Source organism: Bison bison, unplaced genomic scaffold (genome assembly GCF_000754665.1).
Source record: "Bison bison bison isolate TAMUID 2011002044 unplaced genomic scaffold, Bison_UMD1.0 scf7180017864293, whole genome shotgun sequence".
Taxonomy (NCBI): Eukaryota; Metazoa; Chordata; class Mammalia; order Artiodactyla; family Bovidae; genus Bison; species Bison bison.
The window spans coordinates 993,762-1,016,178 of NW_011494865.1; the positions used below are offsets into that span (position 1 = coordinate 993,762).

General features: G+C 49.4%; 1 protein-coding gene across 1 annotated transcript in view; it reads right to left on the bottom strand.

Annotated features, from left to right (window-relative positions):
- TEKT5 (tektin 5) overlaps window positions 1-21,500 on the bottom strand; it is a 47,008-nt gene extending 25,508 nt beyond the window's left edge. Inside the window, exons 1-5 of the mRNA XM_010850659.1 lie at window positions 20,846-21,500; window positions 15,102-15,185; window positions 13,993-14,063; window positions 10,208-10,351; window positions 5,415-5,637 (exon numbers count right to left, since the gene is read on the bottom strand). Of these exons, the coding sequence (XP_010848961.1) occupies window positions 5,415-5,637; window positions 10,208-10,351; window positions 13,993-14,063; window positions 15,102-15,185; window positions 20,846-21,421 (1,098 nt within the window). The 5' untranslated portion in view covers window positions 21,422-21,500. The remainder of the gene's footprint in view (window positions 1-5,414; window positions 5,638-10,207; window positions 10,352-13,992; window positions 14,064-15,101; window positions 15,186-20,845) is intronic.
- Between the last annotated feature and the right edge of the window lie 917 nt (window positions 21,501-22,417).

A 22,417-nucleotide genomic window follows, 5' to 3' on the forward strand; every position in this document is an offset into this window, starting at 1 on the left:
TGAGCCAGCCGGATCCCTCCAGGGAAGAACGGCTGGGCTTGGCTCAGAAGCTTGGAAGTAAAATGCAATTAGAGAAAATCTGATTAGAATGGGATGACTGTGCCTTGCCTCTTGGAAAGATTTGGTTCTCCCAATATTTTTGAGTCTGGAAGACAGAGGGAGGAGGAAGGGGTGAGAGAAGAGCAGACAGCTTAAAACTGTCAAGATCAACTTGCTCTACAATCTGCACTCTTGCCTGCTTTTTACCAGCAGCACTGGGGACCCCGGAGGTTGTTCACAGTGCAGATTCTCAGGCTCGACTGCAGACCTTCTCGGTCAGGATCTGCATCTCGATGCAATCCCCAGGTAACATGGGTGATTTCAGCACAGAAAATAATAGTTGAGACCCAAGTCTATTTTGCTGTTCTCCAAGAGTCAGGGGCTTCACAGGTAGCACTAGTGGTAAAGAACCCGCCTGCCAATACAGGAGACATAAGAGACATGGGTTCGATCCCTGGGTTGAAAAGATCCCCTGGAGGAGGGCAAGGCAGCCCACTCCAGTATTCTTGCCTGGAAAACCCAATGGACAGAGGAGTCTGGTGGGCTACAATCTATGAGGTTGCAAAGAGTTGGACACAACTGAAGCGACTTATGCACACAAGAGTCAGGCTTTTACCCACCATCTTTACCACTATAGGCATATCCCTTCACACCATTTGTAACATGGTTAATAATCTTTTAAAATCAATTGTCTTTTTAAAAATTAAAAAAAAATGTATCTGTTTAAAAATAAAACGTTATATCACTATTATCAGTGGAAAATTGGCATCATCTGCCATAAAGGAAATAACCATTAAAATGTACGAACAAGATGAGAGTAAAAGCGTGTGATTTAAACTCTGGGTACAGCTGCCAGCCCAAAGGTCTCAGCCTGAGGTCCACATCCTCTGCTTCAAAGGGAGATCAGTTGGAGTTAAAGAGCTGAGGAAGGCATTCTAGCATCCGATGGAGAATTTCCCCTTGAGAGCATCACAAGGGTTGAAGGGGACTTCACTGATGGTCCAGTGGTTAGGAATCTGCCTTCTAATGGAGGGGACATGGGTTCCATCCCTGGTCTGGGAACTAAGATCCCACGTGCTGAGGCAGAGCAACAAAGCCCGTGCCACAACTAGAGAAGCCTGTGCACCCCAGTGAAGAGCCCACATGCTGCAGTGAAAATCCAGCACAGCCAAAACGTTAAGAAGGAGGAAATACCTTCTCACCATGTGATTGCATGCTATTAATGCTGCGTCCTTGCTTACACACCCAGTCATTTCCCCTGCCGGGACCTCACGCCCACAACTGCAGAACAAGCGCTGTGGGACCGCAGCGCCTCTCCCCCACTGCCTCCCCTCCCCCCTCCTCCCTCCCCCGAGGTCCTTGTATCTTCCACCCTCCCCACCACCCCCTCTCGCCCCACAACGTTGAGTCTCCCTGTAAAGGGCACCTTGGACTGGGTAATCCAGAGACAAGCCCCTCCTCTGGCCACGCCCCTTCCCTAGCCACGCCCCCCACTGGGAGCCTGGTTTTCAGGAGCTATCAGTTCTCAAAGGCCGCAACTCACTCTGTGACCATCAACTGCTTCAGCTCAAAGAGGCCACCCACGGTTCGTTAAGCAGTGGTCAGTACGACTGGGTGACATCCCAAGGCCCCAGAGTGTGAGGACCCAGGATAAGTTCCAAGGCTTGGGGTTTGGCCTAGGGGATAGACCCCCATGATCATGGTAGACAGCTAAGGCTGTCTACACAGCCCTGAACCACTGGGACATTCAAAATCTGCTTAGGGAACTGTGTAGACCTGGTCTTTCAAAGTGAATTCCTATGACCACCGGGTCAATAATTGCTGTGCAGCACAGAAAAAGATAGTTGTGTGCTTAGTTGCTCAGTCATGTCTGAGACTCTTTGCAGCCCTGTGGACTGTAGCCCACCAGGCTCCTCCGTCCATGGGATTTTCCAGGCAAGAATGAGTACTGGCTTGTTTGCAAAGGAACTGGTAATTAAATAATGATGATTAATAAAAATCCACTTGGTGGCAAAAACTGATCAGCAGTGATGAGGCTGTTAGTAATCCTTGAAAACTTCCCTGGAGATACACGGAAAGGGGAAATGTTTGCTCCCTACCCTCACCCAAAAGATCCCTTTTTCTTTATCAATAATGCATTGATTTTATTAATTAAATAGATTAATAAACACCTCTATTGAGAGTTTACTGTGTACCAAGCACATTCTAAGGGATCCATAAAGATCAACTCACTAATCCTCACACTGTCGGCATCAGACAGGAATCCTGACCCCCAGTTTCACAGGTGAGAAACCAGCCGCTGTGACCCAACTTAATCCCAAGTCACCTCCAGGCCTCAGACTCATGTGGTAAAACCTGATGATGAACTGTATTTGATCCGCTACAGGAAACACCAAATTAAAGAAATCACTTGCACAAACGGCCCAAAAGTAGAAGCCATTCAAGCATCCATCGAGGGATGAATCGTATATACATCCATGTAATATCATTCAGCTTTATGAAGGATACTCTGATGCAATCTACAGCACGGATGAACCTTAAAGACATTGTGCTAAGTGAAATAAGCCAGATACAAAAGGACAAATACCATATGATTCTACTTAGCTAAAGTACCTAGTCAATTCATAGAGACAGAAAGTGGAATTGGTGGTCACCAGGGGAGAGGGAGGGGGATGGGGAGTCATGGTTTAATGGACACAGAGTTTAAACACAGGGTTCTTTATACTTTGGGAAGATGACAAATGTTCTAGAGATGGACAGTGGTGATGTTTGCATCATGTGAAGATACATAACATGACGGAAAGCATTAGTCGCTGAGTCGTGTCTGACTCTGCAACCCTATGGACTGTAGCCCACCAGGTTTCTCTGTCCATAGGGATTATCCAGGCAAGAATACTGGAATGGGTTGTCATGCCCTCCTCCAGGGAATCTTCCTGACCCAGGGATTGAACCCGGGTCTCCTGCATGGCAGGCAGATTCTTTACCATCTGAGCCACCAGGAAAGCCGGACTTGATGGAACTATACACTTAATAATGGTTGCTATGAACCGAATGTCTGTGTCCCCCCAGATTCAGATGTTGACACCTAACCCTCATTGTGACAGTATTGGGAAGTGGAGTAGTCTGTGGGAGGTGATTAGGTCAGCAGTAGCCTCATGAATACCCACTCCAGTACTCTTGCCTGGAAAATCCCATGGACGGAGGAGCCTGGTAGGCTGCAGTCCATGGGATCGCTAAGAGTCGGACACAATTGAAGTAACTTAGCAGCAGCAGCAGCCTGATGAATGGGAGTAGGGCCCTTCTGAAAGAGGTCAGGGAGCTCCACACCTCTCTGCCATGTGAGGACACAGGCAGAGGACAGTATCCAAGAACCAAGAAACGAGTTCCCACCAAACACCATGCCTTCTGGGGCCTCGATCCTGGACTTCTCAGTCCTCAGAAGGCTGAGATACAAATTTCTGTTGTTTATAAGTCACCCAGGCTATGGTATTTTTGTTATAGCAGCGCAAAGCAACTAAGACAATGGCAAATACTTTGTTATGTATATTTTATCACAATAATAGACTGACTTTTCAAGGAAGGAAGGAAGAAGGAAGAAAGGAAGGGAGGAAAGAAAGAATCCGCATGACCTCCTGTGTCTTCCCCTCCCTCCAAACTCATCCCACCTGCATCATCTTGAGAACACTCGCCCCTACCCCAGTCCTTCGGCTGCCTAACTCCCTATCCACCTGCTCTTGATGTAACTGCGACAACTGCCTGTCTGATCTACCTGAAGTAAGGACCCCAGGAGATCTCTGGCAAATCTCCTTGCTTCTTCTCTCACTAACACTTATTACAACCTTGCAATTATTTAGAGGAACTTCTGTTTTATGGGCTTCCCTGGTGGCTCAAACTAAAGAATCTGCCTCCAATGCCAGAGACCTGGGTTCAATTCCTGGGTCAGGAAGATTCCCTGGAGAAGGGAATGGCTACCCACTCCAGTATTCTTGTCTGGAGAATCCCATGGATAGAGGAGCCTGGCGGGCTGCAGTCCATGAGGTCACAAAGAGTCGGCTAACACTGAGCGACTCTTTGTGACCCCACGACTGAGCGACTAACACTGGGCTTTCCTGGTAGCTCAGTTGGTAAAGACTCTGCCTGCAAGGCAGGAGAACCTGGTTCGATTCCTGGGTCAGGAAGATCCCCTGGAGAAGGGATAGACTATCCAGTCCAGAATGCTTGGGCTTTCCCTGGTGGCTCAGACAGTAAAGAATCCACTTGCAATTCAGGAGTCCTGGGTTTGATCCCCTGGAGGAGGGCATGACAACCCACTCAAGTATTCTTGCCTGGAGAATTCCATGGACAGAGGAGCCTGGCAGGCTACAGTCCATGGGGTCACAAAGTGTCAGACATGACTTAGTGACTAAGCATAGCACTCCATACTCCACGCCAAAGGGTGGCCTATGTGGGTGGCCTTAGAGTGCCCCCATAATATCCATTAAACCCTGGCTGCAGCCCACTAAACCTCACCAAACATATATACAATAAAAAGGGGTAGTGTTTGCAAGTTCAGGTTCAATGCTAGTCCCCTGCCTCCCCCGCACCCGAACCAGATTGTCATCCCTAAGTCCTTACTGTGTATAAATTTGGCAGCCACCACTGCTTCCCACCACAGCTACCATAAGCCCCCTGAAGATGGGTACCAGGAGACTGTTCGTGTGGCTCCTCTTCTCATTCCAGTCCCTAGCCCAGCATCTGGTACCCAGTAGGTGCTCTAAATTTAACAGAGAGGATAGATTCCATGCAGCAGAGCTTCCCCCAGGGTTGGGAAACAGCATGATGGTTCAGATGCAGCAGTAAGGAAAGGGGCTTGTCGGTGAGGGAATAGCAGAGGATTCTGGCAGGATTAGGCTATCCTTGTGGCTCCTCCAATTCAAAAAGCACCCCACCCCTCCACGGGGGTGCCCTTGAAGTCTTTGAAGGTCAAGAGGTTACATTTCTTAAGATGTTGATGTGACATTTCTTAAGATCTTAAGATTAGCTCAGACCTGTTTCCTGGGGGTCTGGCATTGACAACCATTCTCACTGGTCACGCTCAGCCACGTCGCCCTCAGGTAGACTGAAGGACCCTGGGGGCCATCAGCAGCCTCTTTGGGTGCTGCTATGCCAGCTAGGCCAAGCTCCATCATCTAGTGAGCAAGGAAGAGTTACCCACAGGATGCTGGAGTCTCCTCAGGAAGCTCACAGCCTCCACCCCCTTTTGGGTGAACAGGCTCATAAACCGTGGACCATTGCAGCAGCAACCAGAAGCCGCGGAGATCCAGGAGTGGGGGAGGGGAGGCACGTGGTGAGGTCCTGGCAGCGTGGACGACGGTCCTCCCGGGCATCTCGCTTACCTTAGCCAACTGCGTCTGCAGCTTGTTTTTCACGTCAGTCTCCTCCGCGATGCGAGCGTTGAAGGCCAGGTTGGTGTTGGTGAACTGCCTCCACAGCTGGTCTGCCAACACATCGAAGAGGTTCTGCGCCTCCTCCCGCAGCCGGATGGAATTGGCCCTCATGTTCTGCGAGTGCCGGATGTTGTCGTTACTGAACTTGGCCCACGTCTCTGGTACGGAGATCCTAGGAGAGGCAGGAGAGAGAATTTACCGGGCGAGGAGGATGGGGGATCTGCGGCAGGCTTGGAGATCCTGCATCCGGGGTTTCTCAGCCTTGGCGCTTCTGACGTTCGGGTCAGGATAATTCTCTGTTGGGGCTTCCCTCGTGGCGCTAGTGGTAAAGAACCCACCTGCCAGTGCAGGTAGACGTAAGAGACTCGGATTCAATCCCTGAGTCGGGAAGATCCCCTGGAGGAGGGCATGGCAATCCAATCCAGTATCTTTGCCTGAAGAATCCCATGGACCCAGGAGCCTGGCAGGCTACGGTTCATAGGGTCATACAGAGTTGGACACAGCGACTTAGTACACATGCAGGCAATTCTTTGTTGGGGTGGGGATGATGGGCTGTCTTCTGTAGGATGTTTAATAGCATCCCTGGCCTCTAACCACTAGATAGATGCCGGGAGTAATGCTTCTTCTCCCTGTTACAGTCAAAAATGTCTCTGCTGCTGCTGCTGCTAAGTCGCGTCAGTCGTGTCCGACTCTGTGCAACCCATAGTCGGCAGCCCACCAGGCTCCCCCATCCCTGGGATTCTCCAGGCAAGAACACTGGAGTGGGTTGCCATTTCCTTCTCCAATACATGAAAGTAAAAAGTGAAAGTGAAGTCGCTCAGTCGTGTCTGACTCTTCAGGACCCCACAGACTGCAGCCTACCAGGCTCCTCTGTCCATGGGATTTTCCAGGCAAGAGTACTGGATTGGGGTGCCAAAATGTCTCTAGACACTAACTACCAAATGTTCCTTGGAGGAGGAGGAACAATGACCCCTAGCTGAGCCACTGAGCTGATCCAAACCCTTCATTTACAGATAAAGCAACTGCAGCCTGGCTGGCTTCCTCAAAGGGCACTTGGTGAATTGCAAGAGGGGAGAGATCCCCTGGATGGGTTCTTTTCTTTAACCTTCCCTCCTTCTCCACCAAAAACATAGATTCAAGAAGGGGACATCAGGCATGTTGCTGGCTGCAGGGCCCCTTCCATTCAGGGATGAGCCTGTGGCCACACTACTTGCACTGACTTATTCACTCAGCAAATGTTCTCTGAACACCTACCACACGCCAAGACTTTTTCCAGTCACCTGGGATAGAGCGGGTGACATCCTCGTCCTCATGGTGATGAATTTCCAGGGGAGGGAGATAGACAATAAATTAATAAGATGTTTACACCTGGTGTTACGTTCTGGGAAGGAATTTAGAAGCAGAATGAGGAAGAGAGACAAGTAGAGTGGGTCATTATGTGTCAGTCTAGGTCATAAAAGGAAATAGATGGAATTTATACTCAGAGAACACGGAGGGGCTCATAGATTAGCGAGTGCACAAAGTTGTCACCACCCCAGCTGTGAAAGGAAAAGAGAGGAAGCCATGGAGAATAAATCCTCAACATCCTTCTCCTTCATCTCCTTCTGGTGACCCTCTTATTGGCTGAACCCTGCTGGGAACCAGATGGCAAACACCCAGGAAAGGCAGTTTGTAGAGGGCAAACTCCTCTATCGGACTCACACCAGGGCAGCTAGAGAATGGATCTGGAAGGATGAAGAGAGCTCAGGCTACATTAGAAAAGGCAGGCTGGGAAGGCTTCTTGGAGGCGGTGACACATAAGGGATTCAGTTTAGGGAAGAGAAAGTTCTTCCCGGTTGAGTATGTAAATCCGTGCAATAAGAGTTTTCTCCTCCAGGAAGCCTTTGAGAAAGAGAGACACATACACATGTTCCTTTGAGCTGACTTCAGTCCCCAGGTAAACCAGATTAGATACATTTTTGAGGTCTTTTCTAGCCGGGAAGTCTCCAGTTCTTAAAATAAAGCAGATTTTTATTCTCAGACAGCAGGAAAAAAGAGATTCAATCATCTGAAATAGAAGGCTCTTTCAGGACATTTTAAAGCACTTAGACTGCATGGTGACTAGAAATATTTTAAAAAGCATACAACATGTGCTTGTTTTGTCTGGCTTTTGCAGGAGTTAAAATCAAACTTCTGGAGAGGTCTCGGCTTCTAGAGATGTGAGAGGCCACTGAGTCTGATCCAGAGCTTTCATCCAACACTGACTTGAGGCTCAGAGAGGTGAAGTGTCTTCCCCAAGGTCACACAGCTACTCACCATCAATCGAGGAAGGAGGAGGCACCAAAGAGAGCAAAGAACCACCCACAGATGGACTCTGAGGGTACCTGCTGCTGTTCAGTGGGATGCTATCAAAGTCAAGGGCAGCAGCTGCAAAGCCCCCCTCCCCAGGAGCAGACAGCTGAGCTCCACAGGGAAAATAGCCCACTTATTCACACTCTCCCTGGGGAGGTTTGCCGCGGCAGCCTGTCTCCTCACGGGTGGCGTGCCTCAGGAGGGGGGGACATGCTTTCTGGAGCCTGTGTCCTCTAAAAACAGGAGGACACAGCAGGCTTTGCTGGGAAGGCAGGAAGGCACGGTGGTAAAACAGGGTCCCAGTGTCCCACGTGACTCAGACTGAGGCTCTGTCACTTGCTGTGTGAGCTTGGACCAGTCACTATACGTCTCTGAGTCTCAGGTTCCTCATTGTGAAATGGGGATAAAAATGGTGCCTTCCCTGGAGGCTGCTGACTGACTAAATGTGAGACCCCCTATCATGGCACCTGACAATAGAAAGCACTTGATAAATGTTTATTTTTCACGAAATGCTCTGGAGGGGCTCAGCACAGTGCCCAGCCTATAGCAAACAGCGGGTAAAAGGCAACGGCTAGCATCTTCATCCACATCATCCAAGGTGATGAGAAATTCCATGAACAGAGTTACGGCAATGCAAACTCCAAACGTGCTGTGACCTACCGAGACATGGCCTCGCCTTAAGAAACCCCACTGGGACTTCCCTGGTGGTCCAGTGGTTAAGACTCCATGCTACCAATGCAGGGGGGCCTGGGTTTGATCCCTGGTTGGGGAACTAGGATCCCACGTGCAGCCAGGTGCGGCAAAAAAAAAAAAAACCCATATACAAAGCCTCGAGTTAGCACATCTAGGGAGCAGTTAGTCATCCCAAATGGCAGCTCTGGCTTTCCAGCTGGAGTCACTGGAATAGCAGACTCCTTGAAATAGCAGACCCCTCGTGGGCATGGAAATCAGTCTCCACCAACCAGCCTGGCCTCTCAGCTTCCAGGAAGACATTTACTTGGGAAGGGAACCTTCCAGATTCCCTGTCCAAATAGGCAGCTGTGGCTGAGGGGACTGGGCCCCCCTCAAGGCCTTGTTCACCTTGCCACCGCCGTGGGGAAGTCAAATTTGCCCAGACAAGGAGAAGGGCCCCTGGAAGTTGTCATTGCAGGAAACCCCAAAGGGTTCTTTCAATAGCCGCATGTTTAATACAATCCAGAAAGCGACCCCAGCATGAGCCAAGGGTCCCTTCCTTCTCTCCCCTCCCTCCCTCCTCCCTTTCATTCATTTTCTCAGTCAACAGACATTTATTGCACACTGACTATGTGAAAAGCACAATTCTATGTGCTAGAGGGTTTTTTTCTTGAAGGAAATCCGAGACCCCATCCTCTGCGTGTACCCAGAGCATCTCTCTCCATCCGTCGTTATCCCAGGCCTCAAACTACCAATGGGGAAAGCTCGCTTTCATTTTCAAGCAATTCCGTGATGCTGGGACATGCCCACAGCAGTCCAGGCAGACAGGAGGCACCTATTTTATGGTTGTTGTGACAAGAAAATCAGGTCACACAGCAAGCGCTCAATAAATGTTAGCCATCATCATTCCCGACGCAAGGATCTGTGCTCGGTGCCTCAGACGCCCACATTTCCACTCTCACAGAAACTCTGGGAGGTGGATGTTATTTTTATTCCAGTGGTAGAGGCGGGGAAATGGAGCCCGGAGAGATTAAGTCCTTTGTCCTGAGGGTTAATTGAAGCCTGGATCTGAAACCAGGCAACCTGGCTCCAGAATCCACTCTTTTTTTTAAGCTTTTTATATTATTTTTGGCTACACAGTGAGGCATGTGGGATCTTAGTTCCCCATCCAGGGACTGAACCCTCACCCCCTGCATTGAAAGTATGGAATTTTAGGCCCTGGAAGTCCCAGAACTCACACTTAACCAGAGTGGGCAGGCATCAATCGGCTCTCCCAACCAAGCTTTTGTTCCTCCTCCTCCTGGTTAAAGCCATCTTGTCTTGTAATTTGTTCAATGCACCTGCCAACCCAGGTACCCCAAGAGCAGCGGCTGTGGGACCCTCACAAGCCAATCAGCTGTGCTCCCTTCCTGGAACTTGGGTCTTGGTGAAGTGGGCAAGACAGTGGTGCTCCAACACCAAAGCCGATTAGCTCATTCAGGCTTCCAGAACTTCCCCCTACAGCCTTCCCCTGGAGCCTCAGGCTCCCTGACAGCCTTCCAGTAAATTCCATCATAGCTTAGCCAGAATCGGATTCTGTGGCATGCAACTGAATTCAACCCACGACCCATTCAGCCCACGGCTCCACACTTGACTGGGGCCTGATGCCCCTTTTCCATTCCTTGGCAGGAGTGGACCCAAAGCCCCCTCGTGGCTCCCCTCGGGCACAGCCAGGTGGGGACTGAGAGCCCGGTACTTACGTGCCATCAATTTTCTCCACCCCGTGGAAGAAGCTGATGCAGTCTGACGTGTTCCGTAGGTTAAGGCACTTCTCATCAATGAACTCGGCCGAGTTTTTGTCCTCGAGGTCCCTCTCCAGGGCATGCTGAGCATCTCGGTTATCACTAGGAGGCAAGGACGTGTCCCTAGATTGTGCTTCCACCCAGAGTCCCTCACCCAGGGTCACAGGGGAGGTCAGTGCAGAGCCACTGCTGGAAACCGAGTCTCTGGACCCCAGGAGGATGTTCTGTCCACCCCCAGTAACTTCCAGCCCTCTTCCCACCTTAAGGCCCCACCACACACCCAGGGCCTCCTCCCACTCTCCCTCCCATCCCCCCAGTCCAAACAGACCTGTTGTCACTTAGAACAGGAGAGAGTAAACATTTATTGTAAAGGGTCAAATACTATATATTTTAGGTTTTGCGGGTCATGTGGTCTCTGTTGCAACTAACTGCTCAACTATGTAGGAAAACAGTCATAGCTAATCTGTAAATGAATGGTCATGGCTGGGTTCCAATAAAACTTTATTGACAAAAACAGATGGTGGGCCAGTTCTGGCCCTCCGACTGTAGTTTGCTGACCTAAGGCTTCAAAAACAGGTCAGGAGCAAATAAATTAAATCCTCACGCTGGGTCTCCCCCCATCAGGATGCACCGAGAGTCATGTTGGGGCAGGAAGAGCCCTACTGGGGCCCTTGGGGCCATTGGAATTGGCAAAGCCATGGAGAAATGGGGCCCCATCCTACCCTATGAACCAGAATGTGAAGACAGACCAGAATGGGATACTTCTTTGGTGGTCCAGTGGTTAAAACCCATACTTGCACTGCAGAAGGCATGGGTTCCGATCCCCAGTCTGGGAAATAAGATCCCACATGCACCTTTGTGACCCCATGGACTATAGCCCACCAGGCTCCTCTGTCCATGGAATTCGCCAGGCAAAAATACTGGAGTTGGTAGCCATTCCCTTCTCCAGGGGATCTTCCCGACCCAGGGATCGAACCCAGGTCTCCTGCATTATGGGCAGATTCTTTACCATCTGCATCACGAGAGAAGCCCCTTTCACTTTCATGCCACGTGGCAAGGCCAAAAGATTTAAAAAACAAAAACAAAAAAAAAGACCAGAATGTAGGAGAGACGCATACCAGAGCATCAGAGGAGGACCTGGGGCCTCAGACTCACGGGTTAGTCGGTCCAGCTCCTGACCCCAGCTAATGAGGCCCAGGGAAGGAGGGGGCAGCCCGTCACCCCCAGTAGGAGATTCTGGCCAGTGCCAAAGCTTGTCCTACCGTCGGCCCACCGGGAAAAGCCTGAACTTGGCTCCTGCCCAGTCAGGAAAGCCTTTTCTGCTTTGCTGGGGCATCTGGCAAGGTGAGGACTCAACCCTGCCCAGATGCAGGCCTCAGGCCTCGTTTAGAAAACCTTGAGTCCACAGCCCAGCACCTGCTCAGGGCCAGGGTGGCCCCAGGTGGGTCAGTGATAGAGCCTTCCCACGGGGTCAGGGCATACTGAGTTGTGCCCCTTTGAGGGGGCTGCGGCCAGTTCTTGGTTAGCCGGGCTGCCCTGGCCGCTCGAGCCACCACCCTCTGAGATGACAGGCATCCTCTGACACGCAAGGTCAGCCGCTGCCCAAAGTCACTCTCTCCAGGGTGAGCAGACCTCTGATCCTGGCAAAGAGCAGAGTCCCATCCACCTGCTCTCATCTCCCCCAGACTTGCACTGCCTCGACGGCTTCCCTCCCAGCCTCTCCTGTTCTCTTTTGCTCTTTCTCCGTGTCTGTCTTTTCCAGCTCTCTCAGTCTTGATTTTTCTGTTTGTCCAGCATGTCTATGTCCCTCTCTGGCCCTCTGTCTCTCTGCTCGTCATCTCTCTCTGTTTACAGCTTCATGTCTTTCTCTTTCTGTCTCTCTCTCCCTCTGACACCAGCTCTCGCTCTGTCTCTCTCATCCTATGTCTCCCAGTCAAGGAGACCACGCTGGTCATTCTAGTTTTCCTGCACAAGCAGCCCTCTGCTCACTCCAGTTTCAAGATTTCTCTTCCAGGGTCCAGTTCCCCAGTTTCAAGTCTTGGATTTTGTTCACTTTTTCGGCTCAAACTGTCCCATTTCCCAAACTACAGGCCTCCTGTCACTCCGACACAGAATTTTGTCACAGCCCCAAGACAACCACAAATGCAAAAGCATGCTCCTTTGCTGGGAAAAAAAAAAAATAGGCAATCATAAACATAAGGGCAGGGCTTCCCAGGTGACTCTGTAGTAAAGTATCTGCCTGCCAATGCAAGAGATGTATGAGACTCGGGTTCAATCCCTGGGTCAGGAAGATCCCCTGGAGAAAGAAATGGCAACCCACTCCAGAATTCTTACCTGGGAAATTCCATGGACAGAGGAGCCTGGTGGGCTACAGTCCAATGGGATCTCATAAGAGTCGGATACAACGTAGCGACTCAACAACAACATCAACAAACATAAAGGTAAGAAAAATCCAATAAAGACATTTGCTGCCCAGAGAATTCTCTTTGTTAAAACTTTCCTGTTCTAAATACAACTGCTGAAGCCTTTTTTAAAAGTTAGTTAATTTATAGACGAATATTAAGCAAATTTAGTCCAAGCAGTAGATGAACTGCCAGAAATCAGGACAGAAGCACAAATATGGTATTCAACTCTCCTTTCATCCATTCAACTGCCACCTCAGTCACCACTGTATTTGCATCTCATTTTGACATTTCTCCACCTCTGAGGTCTCCCTGAGTCTTCCCAACTCCTCTGTCCCTGACTGCACCCTTAGATCTGCAGGTAGCTTTTCGACATTGCCCTGGATGACATTTTATCCTGGACAATTCTCTCCAACCCTGCCACCCTTTTTACAGCCTCAGTGGGGTCAGGGAGCTGCTGTGTTTATCAGGTGGGGGTGACTGCTGTTTCTGGGGATACAGCGGACCAGGGTACCAAGCTCCCAGAGCCTGAGTATAAGCTCCCAGACCCTTTAGCATCCCATACAGGCTGCCCACTTGCCCTACACAGCAGGAAGGGGCAGTCCTGGTAAGGTTGCCAGCCCATCTAAATGAAGAATGGAGAAACCAGTAGAACAGCCTGCCCTGCAAGTGCCCAGCTCAAGAACCAGGCTGCTACCTCCAGGCGATCTGAGTGCCAAGGGCTCAGCTATGAATCTCACAAGTCCTGTAAAACTCAAGCCTCCCCTTCAATTATAGGGGGGCTGGGGGGGTTCGGGATGGGGTGGTTCCTGGCTTGTCATGACACCAGGTGCATAATCTTCCAACAAAAAAAAAGCTGATTCCTTTGAAGACTCAAAGGAATGATGGCTCAAGACGTCCATCAGCTCCCTTCTGGAGATTCCCAGGCCCCCTCACCTTGATGGCCAATGCCACTCACTCTTGGATGTATCCCAAAGTTCACGACTCACACGGGGAAGCCACAGGCTAAGAGGACCCTCAGGGAACCTAATTTCTTTTGCCAAAGGACTCACACTGCCAACAAGAACCACCAGTGATGTGCTGACTCATGAAAATCAATGAGTAGCATCCTATTGGTAGACTGAGATCAGCCATGGGGGTAGTATTTACATCCCTGAAATTGACAAACGTGACAAATCAGGATTTCTCTCTTTTCCTGGGGAGAGCTGATTGTTAAACTCTTACCAACACACCACTGATCAAAAGAACCACGTGGAGATGGGGGACCCTTCCGTCTTGCCCCCTAGAAACCTGGGATACCCCAAACAAACTCCAAGAGGAGGAGGAGAAAACAGCTCTTACCGCATCTGGATATCAATCCTTTGAGCTAGTTTTCTCATCTGTTCTTGGCAACATTTTATCATATCTACTTCCTGCAATGAAAGATGTCAGAAAGAGCTCAGAAACTCAGCACCCTGTCTCCCAGGCCAGCGCCCCACCCCTCACCTCTCACTGCCCACTCTCCATCCCATGAGGTGAAATGTCAGGGTGGAGTCCATTTCCAGCCTCAACCCGCATGATCCCCTGGCCAGGCAACTGACAGTCGATTGTGGAAGCTGTACGTTCTATGTCCCTCCTGTCCTTTCCTTTACATACCTCCAGAATAAAAGAAGATGCAGCACCTACTATGTGCCACGGGTCCATGCATAGAACATCTTATCATTGAATTAAATAATGCGTATGAAACGATATGTGACAGTGTGTGACATGCAATAGGTGTTCAATAAACACTGGCTATTGGCTCAGACAGTAAAGCGTCTGTCTGCAATGCTGGAGACCCAGGTTCGATCCCTGGGTCAGGAAGATCCCCTAGAGAAGGAAATGGCAACCCACTCCAGTACTCTTGCCTGGAAAAATCCCATGGACAGAGGAGCCTGGTAGGCTATAGTCCATGGGGTCGCAAAGAGTCGGACACGACTGAGCAACTTTACTTTACTTTGTACTTTACTTTACTATCATGATAGGTGGAGCTAGTGGCAAAGAACCCACCTGCCAATGCAGGAGATGCAAGAGACTCAGGTTTGACCCCTGGATCAGGAAGATCCCCTGGAGGAGGGCATGGCAACCCTCTCCAATATTCTTGCCCAGAGAATCCCATGGACAGAGGAGCCTGGTGGGCTACTGGGTCCCAAAGAATGGGACATGACTGAAGTGACACCACAGCGCACACTATCATAATGCCCACTGTGGAGATGAAAAGGTCAAATGACCTCATCTCTCACTATTTCTAAATTGCAACCTAACCCCTGCCCCACTTTCTGAGTCCTAACTTTGCATGGCGTGGGGGGGGCTGGGTCGGGGAGGGGGGGACTCATGTGGCTTCTACTCTTGACTGGCAGCTCAGAAACCTCTCTGACCAGCTGATCTTCCACTTCCCTTAGGGAGTTGGCCAGACCCAGGGGGCACTTTACCCGGATAAGATTTTTCTCCACGTTGTCATGGACCAAATCAATCCCGATCCTTTTCTCTCGCTGGTACAGACACTCCAGGGCCACCTGCATGGAGTGATGAGAAATCGTGTGTTCTCCCTGCGGCTGTTTGTAGACCCTGAGTGGAAGTGACTCGCTTATACCTTTGCCATGATGTGTTTCATTCCTGGGAAACCTGGATGTTTCATGGGGCCCCATTACTGTGTGTTTGACTGGGCTTCTGCCTCCCCTTCTCCATCAGGGGGGGCTTCGAGATGCTGAGGGAGATGGGGGCTGTGGGATGCTGAGATGGTACACAGGTGTAAAATTAGTGCACACCTCAAGTAGGTCGTGCTGGTTAAGTCAGCTCGACAAGTATAAAGCACTTAAAATACTGTCTGTAAGTATCACCGATGAATACGTATATGTGAAAACCCCTCTTTGGAGATCTCTAAATGGGGGGAGAGCTTTGGAAAGTGGCTGAGGCCAAGTGAGACCCAGGCAACCCTGCCACATGGCCCTTACGAGCCATGAAAGATGTGACATGAGCAGAGTGGAATAGCAGTCAGGGGAGCAGATGCTCAGAGCAGCTCCTGCAGCAGCAGACTGAGAAAGAATGGTCACGGGCCATGGGCTTGTGGTGTCACAAAGAGCATGGGAGGAGAAGGGGTCAGGGAGCATAGCAGGACATCTGGCATCGGGATGCAAAAACATCTGGGAACTCAGGAAGGAGGGGGAGGAGCCCTTGATTTCAGGAGAATTGACTGCCCCCTCTTCTCTGTGTCACCATCCATCAAGGTACTGGGGGCACTGCGTGAACTAAACAGACAGCCCTTGCTCATGTGGAGTTTGAATAGAAAAGCAAGAACATAAACACACGTGAACAGAGAAAGGAATCTCAGTTGTTTCTGACTGTGATGTGGGCTGGGATGAAAATAAGGGACTGTGAGTGGGTGATGAAGGAATGACCGGGTGGTTAGGGAGGACTTCCCTAAGGAGGTGGCAGATCATGACTGAATTATGAGAAGCAGCAGAAATGAATGGGGATACTGTGCCAGGAAGCAGGAACAGCTGGTGCAAAGACCCTGGGGTAGGAGGCGCAGCAGACAGGAAGCACGGGGGCTGTGACAAGAAACTCGGATGTTAACCCCTCCGATGCATGAGGAAACCATTGAGGGGGTTTTAGTGGGCAGGAGCAGAGATCTAGTTTAATGTTTAAAACCATCCCTCTGGCTACTGTCTGGAAAATGGGTTGAAGGGAGCAGAAGTCAGGAGGCCAGGAAGGAGGCTGTCATCACGGTTCACTGAGAAGCACCTGGAACAAGGTGGTCAGCTTGGACTTGGAAACAAGTGCATATAAGTAAGATGTCTCTGGTCCCTGTGCCTCCATCTGGCTGTCACAGGGGGCCGTACATAATGAGGCAGAGCTGGGCTTTCCAGACAGGCTCGACGAGTGAGGAGGGTTGGAGGCAGTGGGGGGAGCTCTGGATTTCGGATGCTACCCTGGATCTCTGAGTGGCAGTCCTTGCCCACTGTCCTTCCAGGTGGGCAACCTGGGGGTGTAGGGAAACAGCTGGGACCCCCACCACCCCATAGTGGTCAGAACCTGTTCCATGTCTCCAAGGGATCTGGAGGCAGAGCCCCTCAGGTGTCCCCATGCCTGACAAAGAGCAGATGCAGATGCAGGAGGTCGGCAGGCAGGATGTCTGCGTCCCCACGTGCTCCAGGAAGCAGCAGGACACTGTCTCGTGTGGCCACAATAATCTTCCACAGCCCAAGGTGGATAATGCCAGTCCCTCCGCCCAAAATGTCTGGGCCAGGACCCAGGGACAAATTCTCAGTTACTCAGACTCCTCTGCAGCCAGGAAGCCTATAAGAGTTCTAGCAAATGGGCTAAACTCCAGGAGATGGTGAAGGACAGGGAAGCCTGACGTGCTGCAGTCCATGGGGTTGCAAAGAGTGGGACATAACACTTTCATTTCACTTTTCATAGACATACTGGTCCCTCGCAGCTGAACAGCAGTCTTTGCTGGAAAAGGGGACAGAAATCCCTGCCCTCGAGGAGCCTATATTCTAGTGCATGGAGCAAAACAGTAAATAAGAAAAAAATGTAAATTATCTAGTATATTAGCAGGGTCTCAAGGGCTACGGAGAAAAATAAAGCAGTTAATTGAAACACGTCTTCTAAAAACCATCACGTACATATACACACATGTGTGCTTGTGATGTCTTTATGAAGCACCTGTGATTCTGCTGTAACCTCAGGAGAAAGGGAATTCCATTCAGTTTGAGGAACCCTGATTGCACTGGGATTATTGTCAACTGACTAAGTTATATATAACTTCTATGTATATAATATGCATGTATATATACATAATATATGTATGCATACATAATATATATGCACAACAATATATATTATGTATATATGCATATGTATAAATGGGCTTCTCTCATAGCTTAGTAGTTAAGAATCCACCTGCAATGCAGGAGACCCCAGTTCAATTCCTGGGTCAGGAAGATCCCCTGGAGAAGGGATTGGCTTCCCACTCCAGTGCTCATAGGCTTCTCTCGTGGCTCAGACAGTAAAGAATCTGCCTGCAATGTGGGAGACCTGGGTTCGATCCCTGGGTTGGGAAGATCCCTTGGAGGAGGGCATGGTAACCCACTCCAGTATTCTTGCCTGAAGAATCCCATGGACAGAGGAGCCTGGCAGGCTACCGTCCATGGGGTTGCAAAGAGTTGGACATGACTGAGCAACTAAGCACACACACACACGCACACACACACACATATGTAAATATATATATATATATACATACATATATATTTAACTTAAAGCTGACTGTAGATGATGATAGGAATCAGAGGAGTAAAATCAGCGAACTAAAATGGACTAGAATGGGTGAATTTAACTCAGATGACCATTATATCTACTACTGTGGGCAAGAATCCCTTAGAAGAAATGGAGGAGCCATCATAGTCAACAAAAGAGTCTGAAATGCAGTACTTAGATGTGGTCTCAAAAATGACAGAATGATCTCTGTTCATTTCCAAGGCAAACCATTCAATATCAGAGTAATCCAAGTCTATGCCCCAAACAGTAATGCTGAAGAAGCTGAAAAGACCTATGAAAACCTACAAGACCTTCTAGAACTAACACCCCAAAACGATGTCCTTTTCATTATAGGGGACTGGAATGCAAAACTAGGAAGTCAAAAAATACCTGGAATAGCAAGCAAATTTGGCCTTGGAGTACAGAATGAAGCAGGGCAAAGGCTAATAGAGTTTGCCAACAGAATGTACTGGTCATAGCAAACACTCTCTTCTAACAACACAAGAGAAGACTCTACACATGGACATCACCAGATGGTCAATACTAAAATCAGATTGATTATATTCTTTGCAGCCAAAGATGGAGAAGCTCTATGCAGTCATCAAAAACAAGACCGGGAGCTGACTGTGGCTCAGATCATGAACTCCTTATTGCCAAATTCAGACTGAAATTGAAGAAAGTAGGGAAAACCACTAGACCATTCAAGTATGACCTAAATCAAATCCCTTATGATTATACAGTGGAAGTGAGAAATAGATTCAAGAGATTAGATCTAATAGACAGAGTACCTGAAGAACTATGAACGGAGGTTCGTGACGTTGTACAGGAGGCAGGGATCAAGACCATCCCCAAGAAAAAGAAATGAAAAAAGGCAAAATGGTTGTCTGAGAAGGACTTACAAATAGCTGTGAAAAGAAGAGAAGCAAAAGGCAAAGGAGAAAAGGAAAGATATAACCATTTGAATGCAGAGTTCCAAAGAATAGCAAGGAGAGATAAGCCTTCCTCAGCGATCAATGCAAAGAAATAGAGGAAAACAATAGAATGGGAAAAACTAGAGATCTCTTCAAGAAAATTAGATATACCAAGGGAACATGTCATGCAAAGATGGGCACAATAAAAGACAGAAATGGTATGGACCTAACAGAAGCAGAAGATATTAAGAAGAGGTGGCAAGAATACACAGAACTGTACAAAAAATATCTTCATGACCCAGATAATCATGATGGTGTGATCACTCACCTAGAGCCAGACATTCTGGAATGCAAAGTCAAGTAGGCCTTAGGAAACATCACTATGAACAAAGCTAGTGGAGGTGATGGAATTCCAGTTGAGCTATTTCAAATCCTATTTCAAAAGATGATGCTGTAAAACTGCTGCACTTAATGTGCCAGCAAATTTGGAAAACTCAGCAGTGGCCACAGGACTGGAAAAGGTCAATTTTCATTCCGATCCCTAAGAAAGGCAATGCCAAAGAATGCTCAAACTACCACACAATTGCACTCATCTCACATGCTAGTTAAAGTAATGCTCAAAATTCTCCAAGCTAGGCTTCGAACTTCCAGATGTTCAAGCTGGTTTTAGAAAAGGCAGAGGAACCAGAGATCAAATTGCCAACATCCATTGGATCATCGAAAAAGCAAGAGAGTTCCAGAAAAACATCTATTTCTGCAATATTGACTATGCTAAAGCCTTTGACTGTGTGGATCACAACAAACTGTGGAAAAATCTTAAGGAGATGGGAATACCAGACCACCTGACCTGCCTCCTGAGAAACCTGTATGCAGGTCAGGAAGCAACAGTTAGAACTGGACATGGAACAACACACTGGTTCCAAATCGGGAAAGGAGTACATCAAAGCTGTATATTGTCACCCTGTTTATTTAACTTATACGCAGAGTTAACTTATCATGAGAAACTTATCATGAGAAACGCTGAGCTGGATGAAGCACAGGCTGGAATCAAGATTGCCGGGAGAAACATCAATAACCTCAGATATGCAGATGACACCACGCTTAGGACAGAAAGCAAAGAAGAACTAAAAAGCCTCTTGATGAAAATGAAAGAGGAGAGTGAAAAAGTTGGCTTAAAACTCAACATTCAGAAAACTAAGATCACAGCATCTGGTCCCATCACTTCATGGCAAATAGATGGGGAAACAGTGGAAACAGTGAGAGACTTTATTTTGGGGGGCTCCAAAATCACTGCAGATGGTGATTGCAGCCATGAAATTAAAAGACGCTTGCTCCTTGGAAGAAAAGTTATGACCAACCTAGACAGCATATTAAAAAGCAGAAACATTCCTTTGCCAACAAAGTTCCATCTAGTCCATAAGCTGTGGTTTTTCCAGTAGTCATGTATGGATGTGAGAGTTGGACTATAAAGAAAGCTGAGCACCGAAGAATTGATGTTTTTGAACTGTGGTGCTAGAGAAGATTCTTGAGAGACCCTTGGACAGCGAGGAGATCCAGCCAGTCCATCCTAAGGGAAATCAGTCCTGAATGTTCATTGAAAGGGCTGATGTTGAAGCTGAAACTCCCATACTTTGGCCACCTGATGTGAAGAACTGACTCATTGGAAAAGACCCTGATGCTGGGAAAGATTGAAGGCAGAAGGAGAAAGGGACGACAGAGGATGAAATGCTTGGATGGCATCACTGACTTGATGGACATGAGTTTGAGTAAATACCGGGAGTTGGTGATGGACAGGGAGGTCTGGGGTACCACAGTCCATGGGGTCACAAAGAGTTGGACATGACTGAGCGACTAAATTGAACTGATAGACGATGATGCAGCTCAAACTGAGCTTCAAGATGCCTGTCACCTTGACCTTCACTCAAGGGAGGTGTGTGGGACTGTACTGCAGGGCTGACATCCCAGTCACCCCCAGGACCCCCTCCCTGCCCCATGCTCACCTGCAATGGACACCTCAGCTCCTCAGCCGCACATTCCAGCCGCCTCTTAATGGCATCCAAGCTGTGGTTCTCGTTCAGAAGCCTCTCCAGCTCGTAGTTCAGCTCCGACTTCCAGAAGCCGATGTCCGACAGCCTCTGGCCCAGGTTCCGGCAGGTCCCCTCCTGCATCTGGCGCGTCAGCTGATCCTTGTCCTGCATGAGCCGCATGGAGTCGCCCGTCATCCGGCCGGCCCAGAGCCGCGACACCTCAGCCCCACATAACTGCAGCCGGTTGGACTGGTCCCAGTCCTGGGGGCTGTAGCGACAGAAGAGGGCGGAGCGGACGGCCGGCAGGATGGTGGGCGGCCGCAGGGCGCTGCGGCAGGTGGCCCCCTCGTCCAGGCAGGTCTGGGCATTGGCCACCTTGTAGAAGAGGCTGGGTCTCCAAGCGTTGAGGTAGCGGTATCCTGGCAAGTAGTAGGGCTGGTAGCACTCCTGGACGGTCGGGCCGGACGCCACCGAGGGCAGCGCGCTCCCGCCACAGGGTTTCTTGGGACCACAGTAAGTGGCGGTCTGAGTCGTTCCAAGAAACTCCATCTTCCCCCATCAGCCCCGCTAGGGCAAAAGTCTACCCTGGGGAGGCCAGGGCACCACAGGAAGGGGAAGGGGCTTCTCTTAGGGATGGGCAGGGCCTCTATGACTCCGCGCTGTTGTCATAAAGCCTGGGAGTGGTGCCCTCCTGGGCGGCCCCCTGGCCGCCCCCACCCTGCACCGGCTCACTTACCCCCTGCTGGGACCGTAGCAGCCCAATGGAAACCCAAACAAAACAACCGACAACATGAATGAGTTTTTCAGTCGACAAGAGTTGGAGGTGCAAGAAATGGCATTTGTATATTTTCAGTAAATAATCAAATCTGCCTTTCCACACTTAACTCTGCCTATGGGAGAATGTGGTCCACTCCAGTACCTCCAATCAACTCAGGGTCAAGGTGGTCAAGGCTAGTTGTTTCCCTTCTCTCTCTGTCCCCAGGATGGCACCAGAGTGGTCCATGCACATCATGGGATACCACTCAGGGGTAAAAAAATCAGAATGAGTTCTTGGCACACACAAGAGCAGGAATGAATCTCAGATGGATTAAGTCCAGTGGAAGCAGCTAGACTCACATCCTGTATGATTGCATCTACATGACATTCTGGTAAAGGCAGATCTATATGGACAGAAGACAGATCGATGGGGCTGGCGGTGAGAGGGAGATTGACCGGAGGGGAAGGAGAAAATTTGGGAATGATGGCAGCACTGTCCTGTATCTTGATGGTGATGGGGTTATGCAACTATCTGTCAAAACTCATAGGACCATCCACTAAAAAGGGTGAAGCTCCAATACTTTGGCCACCTGATGTGAAAACCTGACTCACTGGAAAAAGACCCTGATGCTGGGAAAGATTGAAGGCAGGAGGAGAAAGGGACAACAGAGGATGAGACGGTTGGATGGCATCACCGATTCAATGGACATGAGTTTGAGCAGACTCTGGGAGATAGTGCAGGACAGCCTGGGGTCACTGCAGTCCATGGGGTCACAAAGAGTCAGACAC